The sequence below is a fragment of the Phodopus roborovskii genome, unplaced genomic scaffold, assembly GCF_943737965.1.
Source record: "Phodopus roborovskii unplaced genomic scaffold, PHOROB, whole genome shotgun sequence".
In the NCBI taxonomy this organism is placed as follows: domain Eukaryota; kingdom Metazoa; phylum Chordata; class Mammalia; order Rodentia; family Cricetidae; genus Phodopus; species Phodopus roborovskii.
In genome coordinates this window covers 7,892,727-7,914,161 of record NW_026126410.1, presented here as the reverse complement: position 1 = coordinate 7,914,161, position 21,435 = coordinate 7,892,727, and the positions used below count along the sequence as shown (strand labels likewise).

Sequence of the window (21,435 nt, the reverse complement as noted above, 5' to 3'; positions counted from 1 at the left end):
GTTGTCACTGTAAGCTCTATAAATGTACAGATGCATCCGCCCCTGGTCTCTGCTTCCTAACCTTATTAGTTCCCCTATATGTTGTAGGGAAAGTCTGTCTTCTTTTTCAGCACTTCCATAGGGACCGGCATGCAATGGCTCTCCTACTCATAGTTGGCATAAACCTGGTAATCTCAGGGATGATGGGTCATAGTCTGCATCTTAGCAGATCTCCATCCATGTAACAGGTATCACCCAGAATTTTGCTTCAGCCCTGCTGCTAACAAAATAACAGCTCACCCCCCTGACCTCGGTAGTATTTTAAGACCAAAAGTCCCTAGACCTGCTGGCAGCTGAGGAAGAAGACACTTGTTTCATTCTCAACGAAGGAAACTGCTGCTACTGTATAAACCGACCTGACCAGGCAGGAGAGCAGATTAATATACTACATGAGCTGTCATGCAGAATCTGACTCCCACGGGCAGACTCTAATACAAAACCCTCACTGTGCTCTCCTGTGGCCTCACGGCTTGTACTTCTCCCTGGACTCTCATCTGTATTCTCATAGTAATGATTGCCCAGGCTCTTCAGACTTTTTTTCAGGAAATAATAGGTCAATGAACCTAATGATCCTGAGAGAATTCCCTCAGGTCTCCTACCACCATCTGTCAGCTTGAGGCCATTTTGGGGATCACTATTCCAAACCTTCCCCTTTCCAATATTTCTACTCAGCTCTAAGTAACTTAAGGCAACTATTGCTTCTCCATATCATTGCCAAAGGACTGGGATCTCCAAGATAAGGCCCCAAAAATGGCAGAGCCAATGAAAATATTGGTGTAGCTGCAGGTCTCACCAGGGTCTAGCAATGCCAGGATTCTTGGTTTTGCTAAGAAACAAAAATTTGAAACATTCTCAGAAAATCCCTAATGGCTGGCTATCTGAGCATTGCTGACCAGAGCAGTCACACTTGAACATGCCTAACTATGGCAGTTGGTACCTGAAAACTTCCAATCACACCTGGTGTCTCCAGTGTTCCCGTGGTTACTCACCTGGATATTCCAGTGTTTGAGCCCCTCCCACCAGTGCCCCTATTATCACCCAACAAACTTTCCCAGATGGGTGCTGCTATTTCTTGTCCATAGAATTTGGCTGTGTTCAGTTGCCTCTTGATGTATCTACTTGTCAAATTTTGCCAAACTATGTAGATCTGTCTGCAAGAGCTGGAATTTGAGAACCTTAAAAAATAGGACAAACTACAGTGTAATGCTGTGGACAGTTTTACAGTAGTTTCAGTGCCCCTTCATATATGAATGAAACAAAGAAAGCAATGATACAAGGAAGGTGGAGTTAAAAAGGAAACAATATCAGAAAAACATGTAAATACATGCCCATAAGCACACACTAAATATTAACAGAGCAGCCCTTTTCCAGAACTTTCTCAGGACAGACCAGTTTAAACACAATTGTCTGGCATAGACTATAGATTATATCTGGGAAAGCATGAAAGCAAGGCAGAAGGCCATATCCCACATTCAGGGTACACTGACCAGATTGGGTTCTATAGCTGTGTTCTGACACCCAACAAGAATAAACACGCCTTATAATTGAATGGAAATGTTTGTTGCAGGAGGCATGAAATCACATCCAAGACCAATCTAGGGAATAAAATGCCCCTGAGGTAAAAGGCCCTCTGCCTTCTTTCCTGGTGCCTCTCTCACAGTTCCCTACAGCATTGTTCACCATGTGTCATTCTTTTGTCCGTGTTGTGACACTAGTTACAAGCTAACTCTGTATTGAACCACATAAAAAGAAATGTTTTTTAAAAGCTCAATTACAACTAAGACACCAATTTAAGTTATTTATTATTTAAATACATTCAAGACTGGATCATTATGTTCCCATGTCGTGGTAGATGACATTGACATCACTTCTTCAAAGTCACTTCTATGAGACCTTTATTGTTTCGTCAGCACTTCTCATAGGTTTTGTAATGGACTCACAAGAAGGTTTTCCACTTTGCTTCACATGAATTTCTCTATGTGGACTGTGATCACTGCTTGGTTTTGCTGGGATATTTAAAGTAACAAAAAATTAATTCATGGTTATAAAATATCTATACCATTATCAGTATCTCTCTAATATATCAAATATATTCAGAATAAACAATAGTTTGAGCACTGGTTATACTTAATAAATTAGTAAACAATATTTAAGCCATACATATAATAATGTAATATAATATATGAATGTGTTACCTCCTCCAAAATTTATCAGCAAAGCCTAAAACTGTCCAGGCTTTATTTTGGTGCATTTGATATAACTCATGTATTTTTAGATATTGCTTCAGAAAGCAGCTGAACAAACAGAGACATTATTTTATACTTAGCTTTGGCAAATATGCATGGGTCATATCAGAGTTTATAGAACTCCCATTACTCTGTCATCCATTCTGGGTGCCCAGATTCCAGAACATTTAGGTCTAATATGATGGGCCAGTGTCCCTAGAGACACAATATTTAGAAAAATGAATATAGAAACATAAGAGTATAACTTTCTAATGGTAACTTGTTTTACTGTTAATTGAGATTCTGTGTTCCAGAGATCAGCCTGTAATTTGAGATTCTGACCATCTATAAACAACAAAGTCCTTAGAGTGTAGTACTTGTTTCTCCTCCTTTGATTAACTTTCAGTTCATACATGCTCACTTGAAGTAATCATTGTATCCTTTTGTCAAAAACTGAACAGAAATTACTTGAATAATATTTCTAAAAAAGTTTTCATATATTAAATTACCCATATTTCTTCATTCCTGTGTGCTTTGAGTAAGAATCGAGGGGGATAGAACAGGACTGAGAGAAGTAAAGAGCAATAATGTGTGTCCAACATCCCATCCAGAGGGTATCCTCCCTCATACCCATCAGCCATTTGGAAAAAGAAGAGAAGCACAAATCTTAAAGAGCCATCCAGAGGTGTCACTAAGAGGAATGCTAAAGGAACATGACGAAGGAGGAAGTGTCTACACTGCAGGGCATTTTTCAAATGATAAAAACAAACATTCATTCTACTTAAAGTCCTTCTGAAGTAATGATGGCAGCCTCTCTTCATTTCCTTGTTTCTTTTATATTTTACTGTCTGATTTATTTCTTTAGATTCAGCATCACACTATGTAATCCAAGCTGGCCTAAGACTCAAGACTCCTGACTCACCCTGACAGGTGACAGACTTAAACACAAAAGCAATACCCTGCCTAGTTTGGCATTAAGTTGTTCCAAATACCTGTGTGGGATTTTAGAGTGTCTCAAATTAAATAACCATAATCAGAAATATTCTTTAATATTCAATTAAGCATTTGGGATTTTGTTTTGTTTTGTTGCAGTTAACTAGGTATCAGGCTGTCTTCGTTAGGGTTATTTTTGGTGCAATAAGACACTATGAACAAAGCAGCTTGGGGAGAAAAGGGTTTATTTTATTCACAATTCCATATAGCAGTTCATCATCAAAAAATAGAAGGGCAGGAACTCAAGCATGACAAGAACATGAGGCAGGAGTTGATGCCAAGGTCATGGATTAGTGCTGCTTACTGGCTTGCTTCCCATAACAAGCTCAATCACCTTTCTTATAGAACTCAGGACTATCTGTCCATGGATGGCACCAGCCACAGTTGGCTGGGCCCTCCCACATTAGTCACTAATTTTAAAAATGCCCTTTAGGTTTGCCTACAGCCCATTCTCATGGAGGCATGTTTCAGTTTAGGATCCCTCCTCTCTGATGACTCTAGCTTTGACAAGTTGATATAATACTAGCCAGCACACAGACCCTGTTCTAACTTCTTTTTAAATCAATTAATGTACTCATTTGTGTGGGAATGTAGAGGTCCAGGGTTTTGTATGCTGCATCTTTTTCGTACACAGGAGGGAAGCTATGCTATGAATTCCCTGCTCCTTCCCATCCTTTCCTGTGCCTAGTTGGATCCATCAATCAAGAGGAAGAAGAAGCAAGGAGATGAGTATGGAGCAAAACTCTCCTGTGGTCTTCCCATCAAGGCCAGTTCCATACTTTTTCTACTGATGGACCCACCAAGCTGAAACCTATACTACAAATCCCACTCACAGAAAAGAGCTCATGGATGTTGAAAGGCAGGATATAGTCCTAGAACCCAAAGAGAGATTCTGGATATGTTTTTTTAGTCATGTTTGCTAGATTCTAACATATGATGTGAGAATATACACATCTCAGGTAGATGATGAGTTAAGGGGTTTTGATGGGCAGCTTCATGTGTGGATATTACAATCTACAATCTGTGCTCTGAAGAACATTTGTGCAGCAAGGCCACTTAACAAAGCAAAAGTAAATAATAGTAATTTATGATTTTTTTAAAGAAAAGGATTGAAACACTTGAAAAAATAATTACAATATATATTAGTATATTAAAGGCACCCAGAGGTCATAATTCTTTCTTAATGGATCCACTGAGATTATTCTATCACATCTGATGGAAACAAGGAATACCTCCGTCCTATTAAAATTTACCATGTAAAGAAACATGTCCCAACACCAATAAGCATGTTCTATAAGGGGCTTGATAATATTTTAGAATTTTCAAAATACAGAGTGTCTAGTAAAATGTATGTTCAAGATAAGCATTATCTATTAAATGAAAATGTATGCTAAGTATGTTATTCATTGCAGCCAGGTATGGCACTGAATGTCTATAACCTCAGAAGGCAGGACTGAACAAGCTATAAAAACAGATGGTGTTTCAAAACAAAAACAGATTTAGAAGGAATTTTAAAATTCAAATATTTAAAAAGAATCTTGGTTCATATTAGCTAAATCTGGAAAATCTAGTATGTGAGCCATAAAATTTGTTGGGCAACTATGTTCCCCTGCTACTGTACAGTCCTAACCAGGCAGAAAACAAGCTTTATGTCCTGTGCAGTTTATCAACACAAAACCTTGAATTCCATTACATGTTCTTGTGTCTGGAAATATTGTTTGCATTTTTACCAGCCATCAAAAGCGCAAAAAGCTTTCTTAACTGATGAGTTACACACAACAGCTGAATGGGCCAACCTTGTTCCCATGACTGCGGTTTCCTGTCATTAAGATGCTTTCTGTGTTGATGAGGTTTATCGTGTCCTCTTGTCTTCTGGGAAGCCTGGCTCATCCCCCATTTATGAAGGGACTGAGTCTTGAGCTCTGAGTGAAGCATCTCTTATTTCAAACAAATGCACGGGAGGATAAATGAGAATGCAGATGTGGTTTGTGGGAGAAGACAAGTGGGTTTGACAAGATGCAGATCATCACTAAGTGAATTTCTGGCTTTCAGGTGAGTGAAGTTCAGGACAACATTATCTTATCCTAAAACTCTAGTTGAACAATTTTTAAAAATCCAGTTGGCAGACAAAAATGAAAAACCAAAACTTACATAAAGCAGACACAGCTCTTTCCTTTGAAACCTTTGGTTTATATTTGCCCCCACAGCATCTCGCAGGAAGATGATCAATTGTAATTTCTCCTACTGTTGGTTTGACGCCAAACCACGCTATAAAATATAAACATATAAATATTGGAATTACTAAAAGAAGACTTTGGGTTTTAGTAATTAAAGGCATTTTTGTTTTTTTTTTCATATTTTATCGGACAATTACTCTTCACCCCATTAGTCATTTTTGATGAATAAAGTAGTTGCTGTGGTTTAAAATATGACTTTAAAGGTAGCATCTTCACGTTCTTGTAATTTTTTATTGTGTTGCTTGCTTTTGTTTGAGTGTTGTGTGTGAATGGAGGAGGTGGGTACATGAGTGCCAAGGGTTAAGAGGGTTGGTTCTCTCCTCCCATGTGGGTACCAGGGATCAAAAGCAGGTCATTAGGCTCTGTGGCACACTTCTTTTTCAACTGAAACTTGTAGGTGGTCTCTTCTATTTTAATATGGCTTTGTTCAAGATCTTACATTTGAAAGAGAAAGCATAAGTTTAGTTCATTCCAATGAATTGTGTTTTAGAATGAACACACATGAGACATCATTACACAGCTCAAGATAAATCATATAACACCAGTACCCTAAGCCTTCCACTGTCACCTGGAGTAGCCTACAAGGATATTGACAACTGTGACTGTAAGTTGGTTTTACATATTTCCATAGTTCATGTAAATAAATCATACAGCATCAATTTTGTTTTGGAAACATGAATTTACTTTGTGACAAAAATTTCACATTTCTCAAATTTCTTTTAAACTAACCCTAATTTTGAGCATTTTTTGCTTACACTTTAAAGGCTTTATCCATCCTTGTAGCTTACCTTACACCAAGGTTATTTACTTATCACACATGCTCTTTGAGGGCAAAAGAAATACCCCTCAGCAGCATTCCCATTAACTATAATATCTCTATTAACTGCTTTGGAATAGATTTTAAAAATTGTATAATCAAAAGTACCAAGCTTCAAGATGAGCCCAGTGAAATGGCTCAGCAGGTTAAAAGATAAAGATGGGAGAAGAGAATTGATTCCACAAAATTGTCCTATGACCGTGTGGGCTGTGGTATACACATGCACACACACACACACACTCACACACACACATATACACTCACACACATACACTCACACACAAAATGAAGGAATGAATAAATAGATAAATACATAGAATTGAAAAATAAGAATCACCATAGGACACTGAGAATTATTTAAAAAATGAGAAAAGTGATCATGGCTATATGAAGCTATGCTCAAAAGAAAACAATATACAGGAGTAAAGATGGACAATTAAGTGAAATAAAACATTCAGAAATGTCTGATTGATTAAAAGTAAGCTATCTGGGGTGTGGAATCTTATGCCTAAAATAAAAGCCCCTGGAAGCTGAGGTAGAAGGATAATGGTTTTCAGACCTGTTTGGACTATGGGGTGAGTTCTAAGATAGCCCAAGTGACACTTTCCAAAAGATAAAACAAGCAGCAATAGCAGCAACAACAACAACAACAGTACAATGTAAGTAGCTAGATTAAATGCTAGACAAAGGGTTTTAAGTGAAATGTGGTAGAGATATTAACTTTAGACTACAATAAAGTATATGTTAAAGTTCCTAATGTAGCATTAAAGGGTGGAAATTTGAAGTTTTCAAAATTGATAACAATGAATGTTCTGAAAGGAAAGAAAGTAAGGGAGAGATGCTACAGAAACAAGATAAACTAAACAGTTAAGACGGATCTGAATACAGATATGACTATAGAAAACCTTGATTACCTAACAATGAATGCTGATGTAAAACAAATGACCCAGGTCCATTCAAAAGCACACTTCATAGCAGAACAAGACTGGGGGCTTTGTGAGCTATCAGCACTTACTTATAAAGTAATAGTTGTTCAGACAACCTGGATGTTGAGGTGGGTGACTAAGTGGACAAGAACTCAGAGAAATGGGTACACAGGAGGTGGACCATGAATGGCATATAAATTAGGGAAAAGAGAACAAACCCTTTCAAAAGTGGTGCTAAAACAAGCCACTCCTCAGAGAAAATGCACATGAATTAAGATCTGAATAGCAAAGGGCTCTGCTTAGTCACTTCAAGTGAAAGTGCTTCCACTGACAGTGTATTAGTGACATAGAATTAACTAAACTGTTTTTATTTAGTCTTCATTTCTACCATAACACAGCACCATACATTTTAAATTATAATAGCCATTTCAATGTCAGTTTGGAAGTCTGGGTCCTCCATGTGGAGTGTTCCAATTATGAACTCTAAGTACCAGCTTGACTGTGTTCCTTCCTGGAAGTTCTGGGAATAAATTACCCTGCCATCGAATGCACATGTCTGCATACAGTCTGTCTATGCATTTGTGTCTCTGATGGGGTATAGCTCAGTGGTAGAGCATTTGACTGCATTTGTGGCTCTGAGTTCTTTTTCTTTCCAAGCCAACAACCAAACATAGTTTTTTGTTGTAGTTGTTCTTGTTTATTTTGTCCTAGAAGCTAAGCCACAGAATTTCTTGTGATTTCTATGTTCCTAGGCAGTAATTTCTTCCCTCCTGCTGCATCTTTCTACTTTTAGCTGGAGAAAAATCTTTGCCAATAAGGAGCCGCCTGACTATCACCTCTTTCCTATTTTCAACTCCAAGCTTTGATTATATCTGTAAAAGACTCTGCAATGTAATAAATATAGTTCTCAAAGGTTAACAATGTCAAGACTTGTTCTGCACACTACAATGCTTGATAAAAGCACAGAAGTTAGATGTATTGATCTCGGTTTGTTTGTGTTTCTCATGTTATTAGTTTCTTTTTTATGCTTGTTTGTCTTTTTTATTTGCCTGTTTTTTTTTTTTTTTTTTTTTTTTTTTAAAGGGAGAGAAAGAAGGTGTGGAGTTGGAAGGGTAGGGAGGATCCAGGAAGAGATGAAGAGAAAAACCATAATCAGAATACATTGTATGAAAATAACTTTATTTTCAACAATGTGGGAGGGAAGACAGGAAGGAACCAACCTGAGGGAGCTGGGGGAGGGGAAACTTTAATCAGAATACACTGTGTGAAAAGGTCTATTTTCAATAAAAATTTAAAAAGTGACAAAGACTTTCTCTGAAAAACAACAAAGCAATATAAATAAATAAAGGAAGCCCACTGAAAAAGAAAAGAAGTATTATAAGATATGGAGATATAGGTAGGTATGGTGGTGCTCGCCTTTGATCCCAATACTCAGGAGGCAGAAGCAGGCAGATTTCCTTGAGTTCTAGACCAACCTGATCTTAAGAAACAAGTCCAGGACAGCCATGATTGTTACACTTGCTACACTTGTTACACAATGAAAAGAAACCTTGTCTGCAAAAACCAAACAAAACAAAGAAAAACCATGGAGCTATATAACTAAGCCTAGAATCATGAGGCCCTTGACTAAATAACTAGTACAACACACGCACAACACACAAGTGTGTACATGTGTATGGCTGAGGCTGACATGATAGTATATGAGATTAACTTTATTTTAATCTGGGAATTTCTCAATACAAGCAAGAAGACAGTGGTTTCCTTGAGAGGACAGTGTGGTGAGTTCAATCAAGGTTTGGTGCAGAGAAGGGGAAGGGGTTGGTAATGTCTATTTCTTAAACTGCATACAGATACACAACTGTTTACTGTCATTAGCAGCTTTTGAAACAGTTCATGTATTATATACATGGGTGTGAGATACATTTGGATACATCTTGAAGCAAATTTGTAATGTTTAATCTTAATGTTTAAAACACACATTTTAAATATAAAATCCTGTAAAAGGATTAATATCTTGTATTATTTCTTTGCTCACAAATAAACAAGCGGAGCCCGTGATAACTAACAAATCAAGGAAGAGAAATAATGTGTGAATTTGGAAAATGAGCATAGTAAGGGAAAACGAAACGCCAAACAGCGCTCATGTAGGGGATATACAAACAGCCCAAATGGGGAGAATTCAAGCTGCAGTCTTCCACCTTCCTTCTGAGATTAGAGAGTAAATGATACTTTCCTTTGGTAAATAGTTCAAAGGGAAGAAACAGCCTAACGACAAACCTATTTCCCGAATAGTTGTTTTGCTACCGAAGCAGTTTTCTATGTGTGAAATGTAGGTAGTGGGATAAGATACAGATATGAAAAAGATAAAAACAGATGCAAAAATTGGAAGAAATAATTGAGCTAGAATACCACTTTCACTTGAAAGACCCCCACTATGCTTATTGCCTGTTTAAATTGCTCTTGCTAATTTGCCAAGGTCAAGTTATGAGAAAAGTACAGGAGGGAACCAGGTGCTGCTCTCATCCAACGCCAACCAGATATCTGTGGTCTGCAGCTTGGACCAAAGCAAGGTCAGCAGGACAGTGTCCAGTATGTTGAGATAGTCATAACTGAATTCTTTGTATTCTTTGTGCCCAACCCGAATAACCAACTGTCCTTGGTTAACTACAACTGCAACATTTAGATGAAACAATGAAATCCCTGTAACCATGCTTCTGCTTCTGTAAGCCTGCTTCTTGCCACCCCAACCCTATATAAACTGCCTGAGTTTTAACCTCAGCACGCTCAGTCCCCCCGAAAGACTGGAAGCGTCCACAGGTACCTGTGTAAACAATAAACAACCTCTTGCACTTGCATCCAGTGGTCTGGTCTCGTCTCTTGGGGGCAAGGGCCTTCCCCCTGACAGGCTCCAAACTCTTGGGGTCTCTGGGGGTCTTTCATTGGAGGTTCCACCGAGATTGGAGACCCTTCCCCCTAGAGACTGACACTGACACCCACCGGGAGGTAAGCTGGCCAGCGCTTAATTTCTGTTCTTTGTTGTCTTGTTCATATGTCTTTTACTTGTTGCTTGTTGCGCAGCGATCGGTAATCGGCTAGGCTAGTCGAGTCTGTAGGCGGCTTGAGAAGGAGCTGACGAGCTCGGACTTCTACCCGCCACCCTGGGAGACGTCTCAGGGATCTGGGGTGCCCGATTTTTCGGGGCCCACACGAGTCCCAGGGATTCGTGGTTTTGGGGGGGCCAGGGAGCTTAAGATCCTCTGTGCCTCCAACTCAGTATCTGGTTTCGGTTTTACGCCGAAAACGCGCAGCGTGTCCTTATGCCGGCTGTCTATGTGTTTTGTCTGTTCTGTTTATCTGTCTGATTCTTTATTTCGAAGAAAATATGAAACAATCTTTAACCACCCCCTTAAGTTTATTTTAGATCATTGATGATGTACAGAGCCGAGCTCACAATCAGTTGGTTAAAGGAAAAAAAAACTGTGTGGGACTCCCTGGTAGCCAGCTGACTTGGAGATCAAAGGGAGCCAGCCACCGAAGGAACCTGCTGAGCCTTTCCCCTGCCCAGGCTGCTGGATTAGGAGGCCAATTTCAATTTCAATACTGGTCTTTCTTGGCGTCCAACCTTTATAATTGAAAAATCTAACAACCCCTCCTTCTCCAAAGACCCTGTAGCTCTCTAACTTACTTGAATATGGCTTTTGCAGGTCCTCCTAACCTTGGGGGGGGGGGGGGGGGAACAACGCATCTTCCTGGGAAAAACGTCTTATTTGGCAACTCAGTTGCCAAATAAAATTGAGGAAATTTTTCCCCTAAATCGTCCCTGCTGGGACTTTAACACCTACTTCTTTATCGCCAGTTACTCACAGCGGGTCTCCTCGGGCCTGGGACGCTGTCCCAGGAATTTGGCTCAGGTAAGACAGATAACCCAGGGACCGGAGGAAACTCCGACTACATTTTTGGAGAGGCTAAAGGAAGCCTACCGTATGTATACACCCTTTGATCCTGATAGTAACGAGCAAAGGGGCAATGTTTCTATGGCTTTCATTTGGCAGTCGGCTCCAGATATTAGGACTAAGTTGCAGAGACTAGATAATTTATAAGATTATAGCCTGCAGGATCTCGTAAAGGAAGCAGAAAATATCTTTAATAAGAGAAAAACACCTGAGGGGAAAAAAAAAAGACTTAGAAAGTTGCAGGAGGAAAGAGAGGACAAGTTTAAGAAGGAGCTAAAGGAGGAGAGAGAGAGAGAGAAAAAGAGAGAGAGAGAGAGAGAGAGAGAGAGAGAGAGAGAGAGAGAGAGAGGGATCATAGGAACCGGAGAGAATTAAGCAAAATTCTGGCCACTGTAGCTCAGAATAATCATAGTGCAGGAAGTCAGGAAAGAAAGAAAAAAAAAAGGAGGCCCAGGGTAGATTGAGACCAGTGTGCCTACTGCAAAGAAAAAGGCCATTGGGTCAAAGATTGCCTTAAGAGACCTAAAAATCAGAGGCATGGGGATGGACCCCAAAGACCAACTCAGCTTCTAGCCCTAGATGAAGACTAGGGCAGTCGGGGCCAGGAGCCCCCCCCCCTGAGCCCAGGCTAACCTTAAGAGTCGGGGGGCAGCCAGTCACCTTCTTGGTGGACACTGGAGCCCAACATTCAGTTCTCACTGAAACGAACGGGCCATTGAGTACCAAAACAGCTTGGGTACAAGGAGCCACCGGAGAAAAACAATACCGATGGACCACGGAGAGAAAAGTTCATCTCGCATCAGGTAAAATCTCACATTCCTTTTTGCATGTACCGGACTGTTCATATCCATTACTGGGTCGAGATCTACTGACTAAATTAAAAGCCCAGATCCATTTTGAAGGACCAGGAGCTAAAGTCTCTGGCCCACAAGGGGCTCCACTTAAAATATTGACTTTACAATTGAAAAATGAATATAGACTTTTTGAAAAGCCTCCTGAACAGCAGGAAGGAATGGACTTATGGTTAAAACAACACCCCCTGGCCTGGGCAGAAACAGGGGGCATGGGCTGGCCATACAACAGCCACCCCTAATAATAACCCTGAAACCAGCCACCTTGTTACCACTGCTGGAGGAACCAGCCTCCCATGACTGTCAGCAGATCCTTGCAGAGATGCATGGAATGTGGCCTGATCAGCCCTTGAAAGATGCAGACTACACCTGGTTCACAGACAGCAGCAGCTACTTGCTAAATGGTGAGAGACAGGCAGGGGCTGCAGTGACAAATGCCTCAGAGGTCATATGGGCCACTGCACTCCCCGGAGGCACCTCTGCTCAGCGAGCTGAACTCTTTGCTCTGACTCAGGCTCTCCAGATGGCAACAGGTAAGAAGCTTAATGTGTACACTGATAGCCGGTATGCCTTTGCCACTGCCCATGTCCATGGAGAAATTTATCGGAGAAGGGGCCTTTTAACATCAGAAGGCAAAGAAATCAAAAATAAAAATAAAATCTTGACATTATTAAAGGCCCTGTTCCTTCCTAAAAAATTGAGCATAATGCATTGCTCTGGACATCAAAAGGGGGAAAGCCTGGAGGCAAAAGGAAATCGCCTGGCTGATGAAGCAGCCAAACAAGCAGCCTTAAGCCCCCAACTATTGACTATTAGCATATTGACTGAAAAGGAAACAGCTAAGACTCCAGATTGGGACTATGATGAAACGGATTTGGACATTGTTCAGAAACTAGGTGCAGATTATGACCCCAATCGGCAATGCTGGGTCTACCAAGGAAAGACTATACTGCCTATAAAAATGGCAAAAATGTTAATAGACCACCTCCATAAACTGACTCATCTAAGCGCCAAAAATATGAAAACTTTGCTAGATAAACAAGAAATTGGAACTTACCTTCCCAATCGGAATTTATTACTGGAACAAGTAACTGCTAACTGTCTGGCCTGTGCCCAGATAAACCAAGGAAAAACCAAACTGAATTCTGGGACCCGGCTTTGTGGCCATAGGCCTGATGTCCATTGAGAAATAGACTTTACTGAAGTCAAACCTGAAATGTATGGTTATAAATATTTACTGGTTTTTATAGACACCTTTTCAGGATGGATGAAAGCGTTTCCTACCAAACATGAGACTGCAAAAATGGTCACCAAGAAACTATTAAAAGAAATCTTTCCCAGATATGGGATGCCACAGGTAATAGAATCAGACAATGGGCCTGCCTTCATCTCCCAGGTAAGTCAGTTGGTGGCCAGGTTGCTGGGGATAAATTGGATACTACATTGTGCTTACAGACCCCAGAGTTTAGGACAGGTAAAAAAAAAATAAATAAAACCATTAAGGAGGCTTTATCCAAATTAACGCTTGAAACTGGCTTTAAGGACTGGGTACAACTCCTATCTCTGGCTCTCTATTGGGCCAGAAACACTCCAGGCCCTCATGGCCTAACTCCCTTTGAAATACTATATGACAGTCCACCACCAGCTGTATCATTCTTTGATGCTGACATTTCTGATTTTGCAAACACCCCTTCCATACAGGTGCATCTATGAGCCTTACAGATAGTCCAAGAAGAGGTCTGGAAACCTCTGGCGGCCGCATCCCGGGAGGAACAAAGAACCTCTTGTCAGCCCCACTCTTTCCAGATTGGCGATTCCATCTGGGTTCGGAGACATCAGACTAAGAACTTAGAGCCCCGCTGGAAGGGCCCCTACACTGTGCTCCTGACAACTCCCACCGCCCTGAAAGTAGACAGGATTGCTGCCTGGATGCATTTTAAATAGACTGGTACTGTTCAAAAACACACACACACACACACACTTGTCAGTTGTTCAGGCCCTAGTTTTGACCCAGCAGTACCAGCAATTAAAACAAATGAAAACTGAAAAACCATGAATAAAGGGTTTTATTCATTTTATAGAAAAAGGGGGAATGAAAGACCCCCACTATGCTTATTGCCTGTTTAAATTGCTCTTGCTAATTTGCCAAGGTCAAGTTATGAGAAAAGTACAGGAGGGAACCAGGTGCTGCTCTCATCCAACGCCAACCAGATATCTGTGGTCTGCAGCTTGGACCAAAGCAAGGTCAGCAGGACAGTGTCCAGTATGTTGAGATAGTCATAACTGAATTCTTTGTATTCTTTGTGCCCAACCCGAATAACCAACTGTCCTTGGTTAACTACAACTGCAACATTTAGATGAAACAATGAAATCCCTGTAACCATGCTTCTGCTTCTGTAAGCCTGCTTCTTGCCACCCCAACCCTATATAAACTGCCTGAGTTTTAACCTCAGCACGCTCAGTCCCCCCGAAAGACTGAAGCGTCCACAGGTACCTGTGTAAACAATAAACAACCTCTTGCACTTGCATCCAGTGGTCTGGTCTCGTCTCTTGGGGGCAAGGGCCTTCCCCCTGACAGGCTCCAAACTCTTGGGGTCTCTGGGGGTCTTTCACACTTACTTTGTCATCTGCCTGGGACAACTGATGGGCAGTATGGCAAGAGTTTAAGTTGGCCTGACAATCATTTTGGAAAGCTGCCCTTCCATTTATACACCAACAACTATACTATGGGAAAAGTATCTCTAACCACATTTTCCCACACAGCACTGAGAATGAATCATAATCTGAGCTGCTTCCAACAACTTTAGGATAGCTTGAGTCAAACATCCCTGCTCTCTTGAGTTATGGTTGATACATGTGAACTTATTTCTCACAAAAGTTTAATTAATATACTGACAAACATCCTTTTTTTTCCCTCTGAAAAAATGGGCATCTACCCCTATGTAATCTATGCCTCAACAGGAAGGAATGGGTTGAGAAAGAATCCACTCCAGGGATAACTCATTTTACCTTCTGAATGATTTTCTCTCATCTGAGTACAAGAACAGCCTTACCAATTTTAGAACTCACCTGTCTCTGGTGAAAGCTTACCTGGGTTCAATTTTCTACTTAATTTTCTTTGCAACATTTGTAAAAGGAAGAGGAATTCTATCTTGAGTTCATTGCTGAGCATATTAGGATTGCTTAGTAATTCCGATAACCTAATGTTATCTTTAATTGACTTTGAAATTGTAGACCTGGGAACGAGTGGCAAACGCATTTGGTAACTATAGTCTGTGAAATTAGCGTAGTCATCCTGGATACTCTTAATTCTAGAAATAAGAAACAAAATCCTGTTGGCAAACCATGTCTTATTAAAGAGCCTTAAATCATCACAAACTTACATGAAATTACAAAACTAGAAAATTTCAAAGTACTCACTCTTGATGTGTTAGTAAAGTGTAAACCTCTTGAATCAGTATTTCAGGCACCCCAGGTTTACAGTGAATCGTTCCATGGATCAGTTCTTTGGGTAGTTTAAACTTTTTTCTTGCTAGAAACTTTAATAATAGATAAAAAATACTCTGTCATAGGAAGTTCTAGAAAAATAACCAAATGCTATGAATTTACTTTTGTCAATCCTCTTCTGAGCTAAATTTTTTTGTTAATTATCAGCATTGCTACTGTTCTGCAAGAAAGCCACTATTATGCACCACATTAATAATAGACAAATGCTATATTTCATAGGTAATTTATGATTTTGGAATTTGACAAACCAGTTATTTCCCAGACTCGACACATGCTCTCTTTCTGTTTCTCTCTCACATACAGATACCAATAATGCACTTTCTAAAACAACTGCACAGTAAACTGCAGCTAATTTATTAATTTACCTTCTCTATCTGTGCCCAGTTATCCAATTTCACTTTTAAGGAGGTTCCATTTTCAAAGGATGATAATCTAAGGTCCCAGGGGTAATATATACAGAATATCTCGGCAACTAGGTAGCCATTTGAAAAATCCCTGATGCATAACAAGGAAATGAAAAAAATAGTTAATATAATTTATATAATTTTGTAATTAATGACCAATACATGATAATGACAAAATATCTGGAAAAACTTGTTAATTTTTCTGAACAGGACTGTCAATGGGAAAATGGTTTGTTAAAATTATTTTCTAAGGCTTTGTTGTTCCTTTAACGAATCCAGTTTATTAGATTTAACAATATTTCAAGTAAACATTTCAAGTGAAAAAGAAAAGAAGTATTATAAGATATGGAGATATAGGTAGGTATGGTGGTGCTCGCCTTTGATCCCAATACTCAGGAGGCAGAAGCAGGCAGATTTCTTTGAGTTCTAGACCAACCTGATCTTAAAAAACAAGTCCAGGACAGCCATGGTTGTTACACTTGCTACACTTGTTACACAATGAAAAGAACCCTTGTCTGCAAAAACCAAACAAAACAAAGAAAAACCATGGAGCTATATAACTAAGCCTAGAATCATGAGGCCCTTGACTAAATCACTAGTACAACACACGCACAACTGTATGCAGACATTCAAGTGAGCATTTCAATGCTCATTGAAAGTTTCACAGATGTAGGAAACTCTGCTACTGAAATTAGTAAATTAGAGTTTTCCTGCAAAAGATCCATGGTCTCCATTTTTTATGGAGTTTTGGTCACATTCCATAGTAACGGCCAGTAGCATTCAATGTAGTTTCCGGTATACAATGACCTTTTAAAACCAATGGTAACACTCAAACTAGATACCCTTTCTAAAGGAGAGTAAGCTAACCATTATTACTATAATTAATGCGAAGAGCCCTTGGCTTTTGTAGTTATCAAAACATTCAGTATTAGCGTTAAGTCTACAATTTGATAATCCGTTGAATAACAATTTGATAATCCGTTGAATAAAATCAGTGAAAAAAAAAAGTTTCATGTCTTTCTTGAACTTCTTGTCATGATGGGGATGCCTCCTAAGACAAGGAGGGAGGGTGTCTCCATTGGGAGCAATGCCAGACCAGGGCGGCCAGTCCCCTGCCTCTGAGCCTGAGCTGAGTGCTGCAGGTGGCCAAGGAAAGGGTGAGCCCTGGGGAGGGTCGCTGGGGCCTAGCTGGCTCCTGCACCTGGTGACATTCCTAGGGAAGAAGCTGAGATCCAGCCCCTGAAGCCAACGCAGGACGGAACGAGACAGGCGTGAGCTCCTTGGGGGTTGCGGATACACCAGACATTTCTTAGGCTTCTTTCGGACAGGAACTGCTGGCGGTAAAGAAGGTGAGGCTGACTTGGCTGGGGCTGCCGCCGGCAGTGGTGAACACTCCTCGGCCTGGCCGGCGGCAGCCATGGCGCATTCTAGGTTTCTATGGCAACAGGCAAGCCGTGCCCGGTAGGGGTCCGGACGCTTAGCGCTAAGGGGGCGGAGCTTCGGTTTCTAAGCCGGCTCTGCAACAGTGGTTGCCATGGACCTTCCAAAGCATTTTGAAGCATGTTGGAAGTTTAGGAAGTGAAGCAGTAAGTTGAGTTCCGGTATCTCTGGACCCACTGGACCTTAACAGTCTGAGAAACTTAAATAATTACACAGAGCTTCAAGTGTGAGTTGTTGGTTTCACTTGCAATATGTTGAGAGATCTTTCTTTTTATACCCGGATTAACACATTTTTTTTTTTTTAAATAGATTGTATGTATTAAGGTCTGTCAGCAAAAGCCAATAAAGCATTTTGCAGAGAGATATGAGAAAGCTCTAGAATGCAGTGAAAGTTGGGGGGGGGGTTGGTTGGGTGGAAGTGGAGGATAGAACCGGAATCTACAGGAATTTTGTACTGAAAAGAAAAATAAATTTAAAATTATCATACAAAAAAAGTTCCTTAATGATTACATCAAATGTCCATTAAACTTACATATTTTAAAACAATTTATAGCTGGGCGTTTGTGGTACACGTCTTTAGCCCTAGCACTAGGGAGGCAGAGGCAGGCAGATCTCTGTGAGTTCGAGGCCAGCCTGGTCTACAGAGCTAGTTCCAGGACAGGCTCCAAAGCAATACAGAGAAAACCTGTCTCGAAAAACAAACCAAAACCAAAACCCAAAAAAAAAAAAAAAAAAAAAAAAAAAAAAAAAAACACCAATTTATAATTACATTCGTAGACTTCAAGGTATCCTGGGATTCATCCAACAAATATTTACTGAGTCGTTCCCTGCCAGTAACTAATCTAGACACTTGTCATTCATTAGGGAGTGATTTAGAAAATGAAAAATTATTGCAAATTGGTGATAGGCAATTGTAAATTAAATAGCTATGCAGGAAAGATTGTGGAAACCCTTAAAGTCTTCATAGCAAGAATATATTTAATGTCAAATATCCAACATGGGTTGGATCTGGATGGTACTACATAATAATTTGTTGAATGTTTATTTGTGTGTGTGATCATTAATAATAAACTACTGTGAATTTGTACATAAGATGAGGGCAGAGGGACAGCTCAGATGGTTGAGGCACTTGCTGCTAAATGCTACGACTTCAGTTTGCTCAATGGTAGATGAGAAGAACCAGCCCTTCAACTTATCTTCTGACATCATTATGCACGTGTGATACACAAGTGTGCGTGCAAGCACACATACTAAAAAATGCAATCCATAAAGAGTAAAAATGAAGGGAATGAAGCACTGTGTTTTCTCTTTGCCCAGTGGTATGTGTGATCAATGATTCATTCACTTCATGATTGTTTTCAGAAACTATCTAAAGCTATGAATTAGACCTTCATTGTCTATTTTTGTAGCCCCTAGCTACATATGGATGTTTGTAGTTAAAATGAAATCAATTTAATATAATTAATTCAGTAACACTGGTTAAATTTCACCCATTCGTGATCCTCTCTATTGAATTAGAGTTGATTGAGACACAGTTTCAGAGCATGAAGAGATGGCTCAGGGTTTAAGAGCACATGCTGTTCTTGCAAAGGACCTGAGTTCAGCTCCTGGAACCATGACAGGCAGCTCACAACCACTACAACTCCAGCTCTAGGGAAATGGATATCCCTGGCCTCTATAGAAAGGCTGTACTTACCTGAACATATCCACACACAGATATACACATATAACAAAAAAAAATTAAGACATCAGCTTTAAAGAACTGGTTCTACTTCTAACTAGCTATATGACTTTGGGCAAGTTATTTAGCCAACCTTATTTGTAAAATATGGATATAAGATAAACTTACGAGGTTTCCGAGGATTAAATAAGGACATCAAATATGTAGTTCTTAGAGCAACAGAGGAAATATGTAGTACTTAGTCATCAGTGTTTATCATTTTTATGACTCTGGAAATATGTTTCATGATAGAAGAAATGGCAGTTCTACATGGAATGACTAATATGAGCAAGGGAATAGAGAAAATAGGTTATTTGAAAAAAATGTTTTTCATGAAATACATATACATCATTTTCTCCCTTTCCTTATTCCAGCCCCTCCCTGCTATCCTTTCTTGAACCATTTCCATGCCTGCACTCTCAAGTTGATATCCTCTTTTTATTAATTATAATTATATACAAGCATCTACACATATGTATATTATGGTTTAATAAGGATCTGGAAAAACAGATAGACTGAATAGATGTTTATTCAGGGAGAAATAACTTAAAACAGAGACAGATGAATACCAGCAGGCTCCTGGTCCCAAGGATGCCTCCGGATGCTCTCTGTCTTGGTCCTGCAAGCAATAGAGCATTCTAAGGCCCCTTCACCAGACCTAGATCCCCCCAGGTCACATCCACTCCTGTCCCCACCCCCAATGGTGCGGACAAAGAATATCTAAGTACATATGTGTATAAAGATACATATATGTATGTATACATATATATGCATACATATACATATATATATACACACACCCATATATATCTATACCTATATATAGATATAGATAGATATAGTAAAGATTTTTTTCTACTGCTAAAATACCTACCTTTCTCTTGTTGATTGGGTTAAGTTAATGAAAGTTAAATTTAGGGAACACACACACACACACACACACACACACACACACACACACACTGCCAAGTCTGTTTTTCTTAGTGGTGTAGCTGTGATTTCTAAACCAGCCATTCTGCATTGGAAAACCAATAATGGGCTCATCCCTGGGGGAATCTAATTCTCCTTTCAGTAGTCAAGATTTCCTGTAGTTCTTTGTCTAGGTGTGGGACCCCATGAAATTTTCACCCTTCCATGTTATCATGTCCATGGATATTTCCTCAGGAAATGAGTTAATTATTAGGCTCATAGGAAGTGTTTGTTTATACATGAAGACTAACCCAAGACTTGGTCACTAAGACCTACAGAGACAAATTAGCTATCCACTGGGCCTGACTTCTAGAATCTTACTCTGAAGTTAGAAGTCTATTTTTGTAATGTGTCAATAAAGTACATGCATCTCTTTTACAACATACTTTCTAAGCTTCTGAGCTGCATTTCTGGAGTCTGACTTCTCTTTTGCTAAACATTTGAAAAACTCTGCCAACAAAGGAAACAGAGGGACACAGGAGACTAGAGAAAGAAAAGCAGGATTTGCTGTTCCCCATTTGCTTGCTATTAATTTCTGTGTTGCCATAACAACCAAGCATCACCTGGAACTAGCCCGTTGGTTCTAGTATCCAAGCTAATGTTTCTCTTTTGTTTGTTTTTCTTTTTTCATGCTTGCATGGTTTTATCATACTATCACAGGGATTTTAGCAACCACCCACACATTGTTTCCTTAGAAGTTTGAGGCCCATATTTTGTCCTGGGATAGCCTCCTGGAACTCCTGAAATGCACCACTAGCGAGGGACACCTTCTGCTCAAAATTGTGATTTTATAGAGCTTTGTCTGCAAACCTCTGTTGCTTATAACCTCAGCATCTGCAGTGGGGTTGGTAATTGCTGTCATAAGCATCAATAGTGTGCTTTGATGTTCCTATTTTAGTTGCTCAGTTTCTAGCATCTGTTTAACAAGCTCCTTATATTAAGTTCTCAGTTACTGGTACACAGAACAACTTCTCTTTTCTGACAGGATGCTGACTGATAACTGAAGAAAAGATTTCCCCTACTGCTAGCTCACCTACCCCTTACTAAGGCAAGCTAAGCAACTAGCTGCTTCTTGTTCATTGAGTTAAGTTAGTGTCATTATCATATAGTGTGACCAGCTGTGTGATGTTAAGACCCACAGCTCTCTGCTAATCTTAGAGGCAGAGAGCAAATATTGCCATGGTGTCACTTGAATTTTGTGAATAAATGGGGTATAATTACTGAATCTCTCCCAGGATCTAATATTGGGAAAGAGCTTTATTTTGAATCACTGAGAACATTACCCAACATTGAAGTTTAGAGACAACGCTATAAAGAATTGTGAAAAATATGAGGGTTTTGTTTCTGTGTAGCG

General features: G+C 39.8%; 1 protein-coding gene across 1 annotated transcript; it reads right to left on the bottom strand.

Moving 5' to 3' along the window:
* Nucleotides 1-1,862: 1,862 nt before the first annotated feature.
* On the bottom strand, nt 1,863-17,384 carry Spata4 (spermatogenesis associated 4). The gene is made up of 6 exons (XM_051182438.1): nt 17,154-17,384; nt 15,914-16,043; nt 15,462-15,580; nt 15,132-15,352; nt 5,409-5,525; nt 1,863-2,045 (listed from the first exon to the last, which is right to left on the bottom strand). The coding sequence occupies exons 1-6, from the start codon at nt 17,369-17,371 to the stop codon at nt 1,924-1,926; spliced, it is 927 nt and encodes a 308-aa protein (XP_051038395.1). The 5' UTR covers nt 17,372-17,384; the 3' UTR covers nt 1,863-1,923.
* Between the last annotated feature and the right edge of the window lie 4,051 nt (nt 17,385-21,435).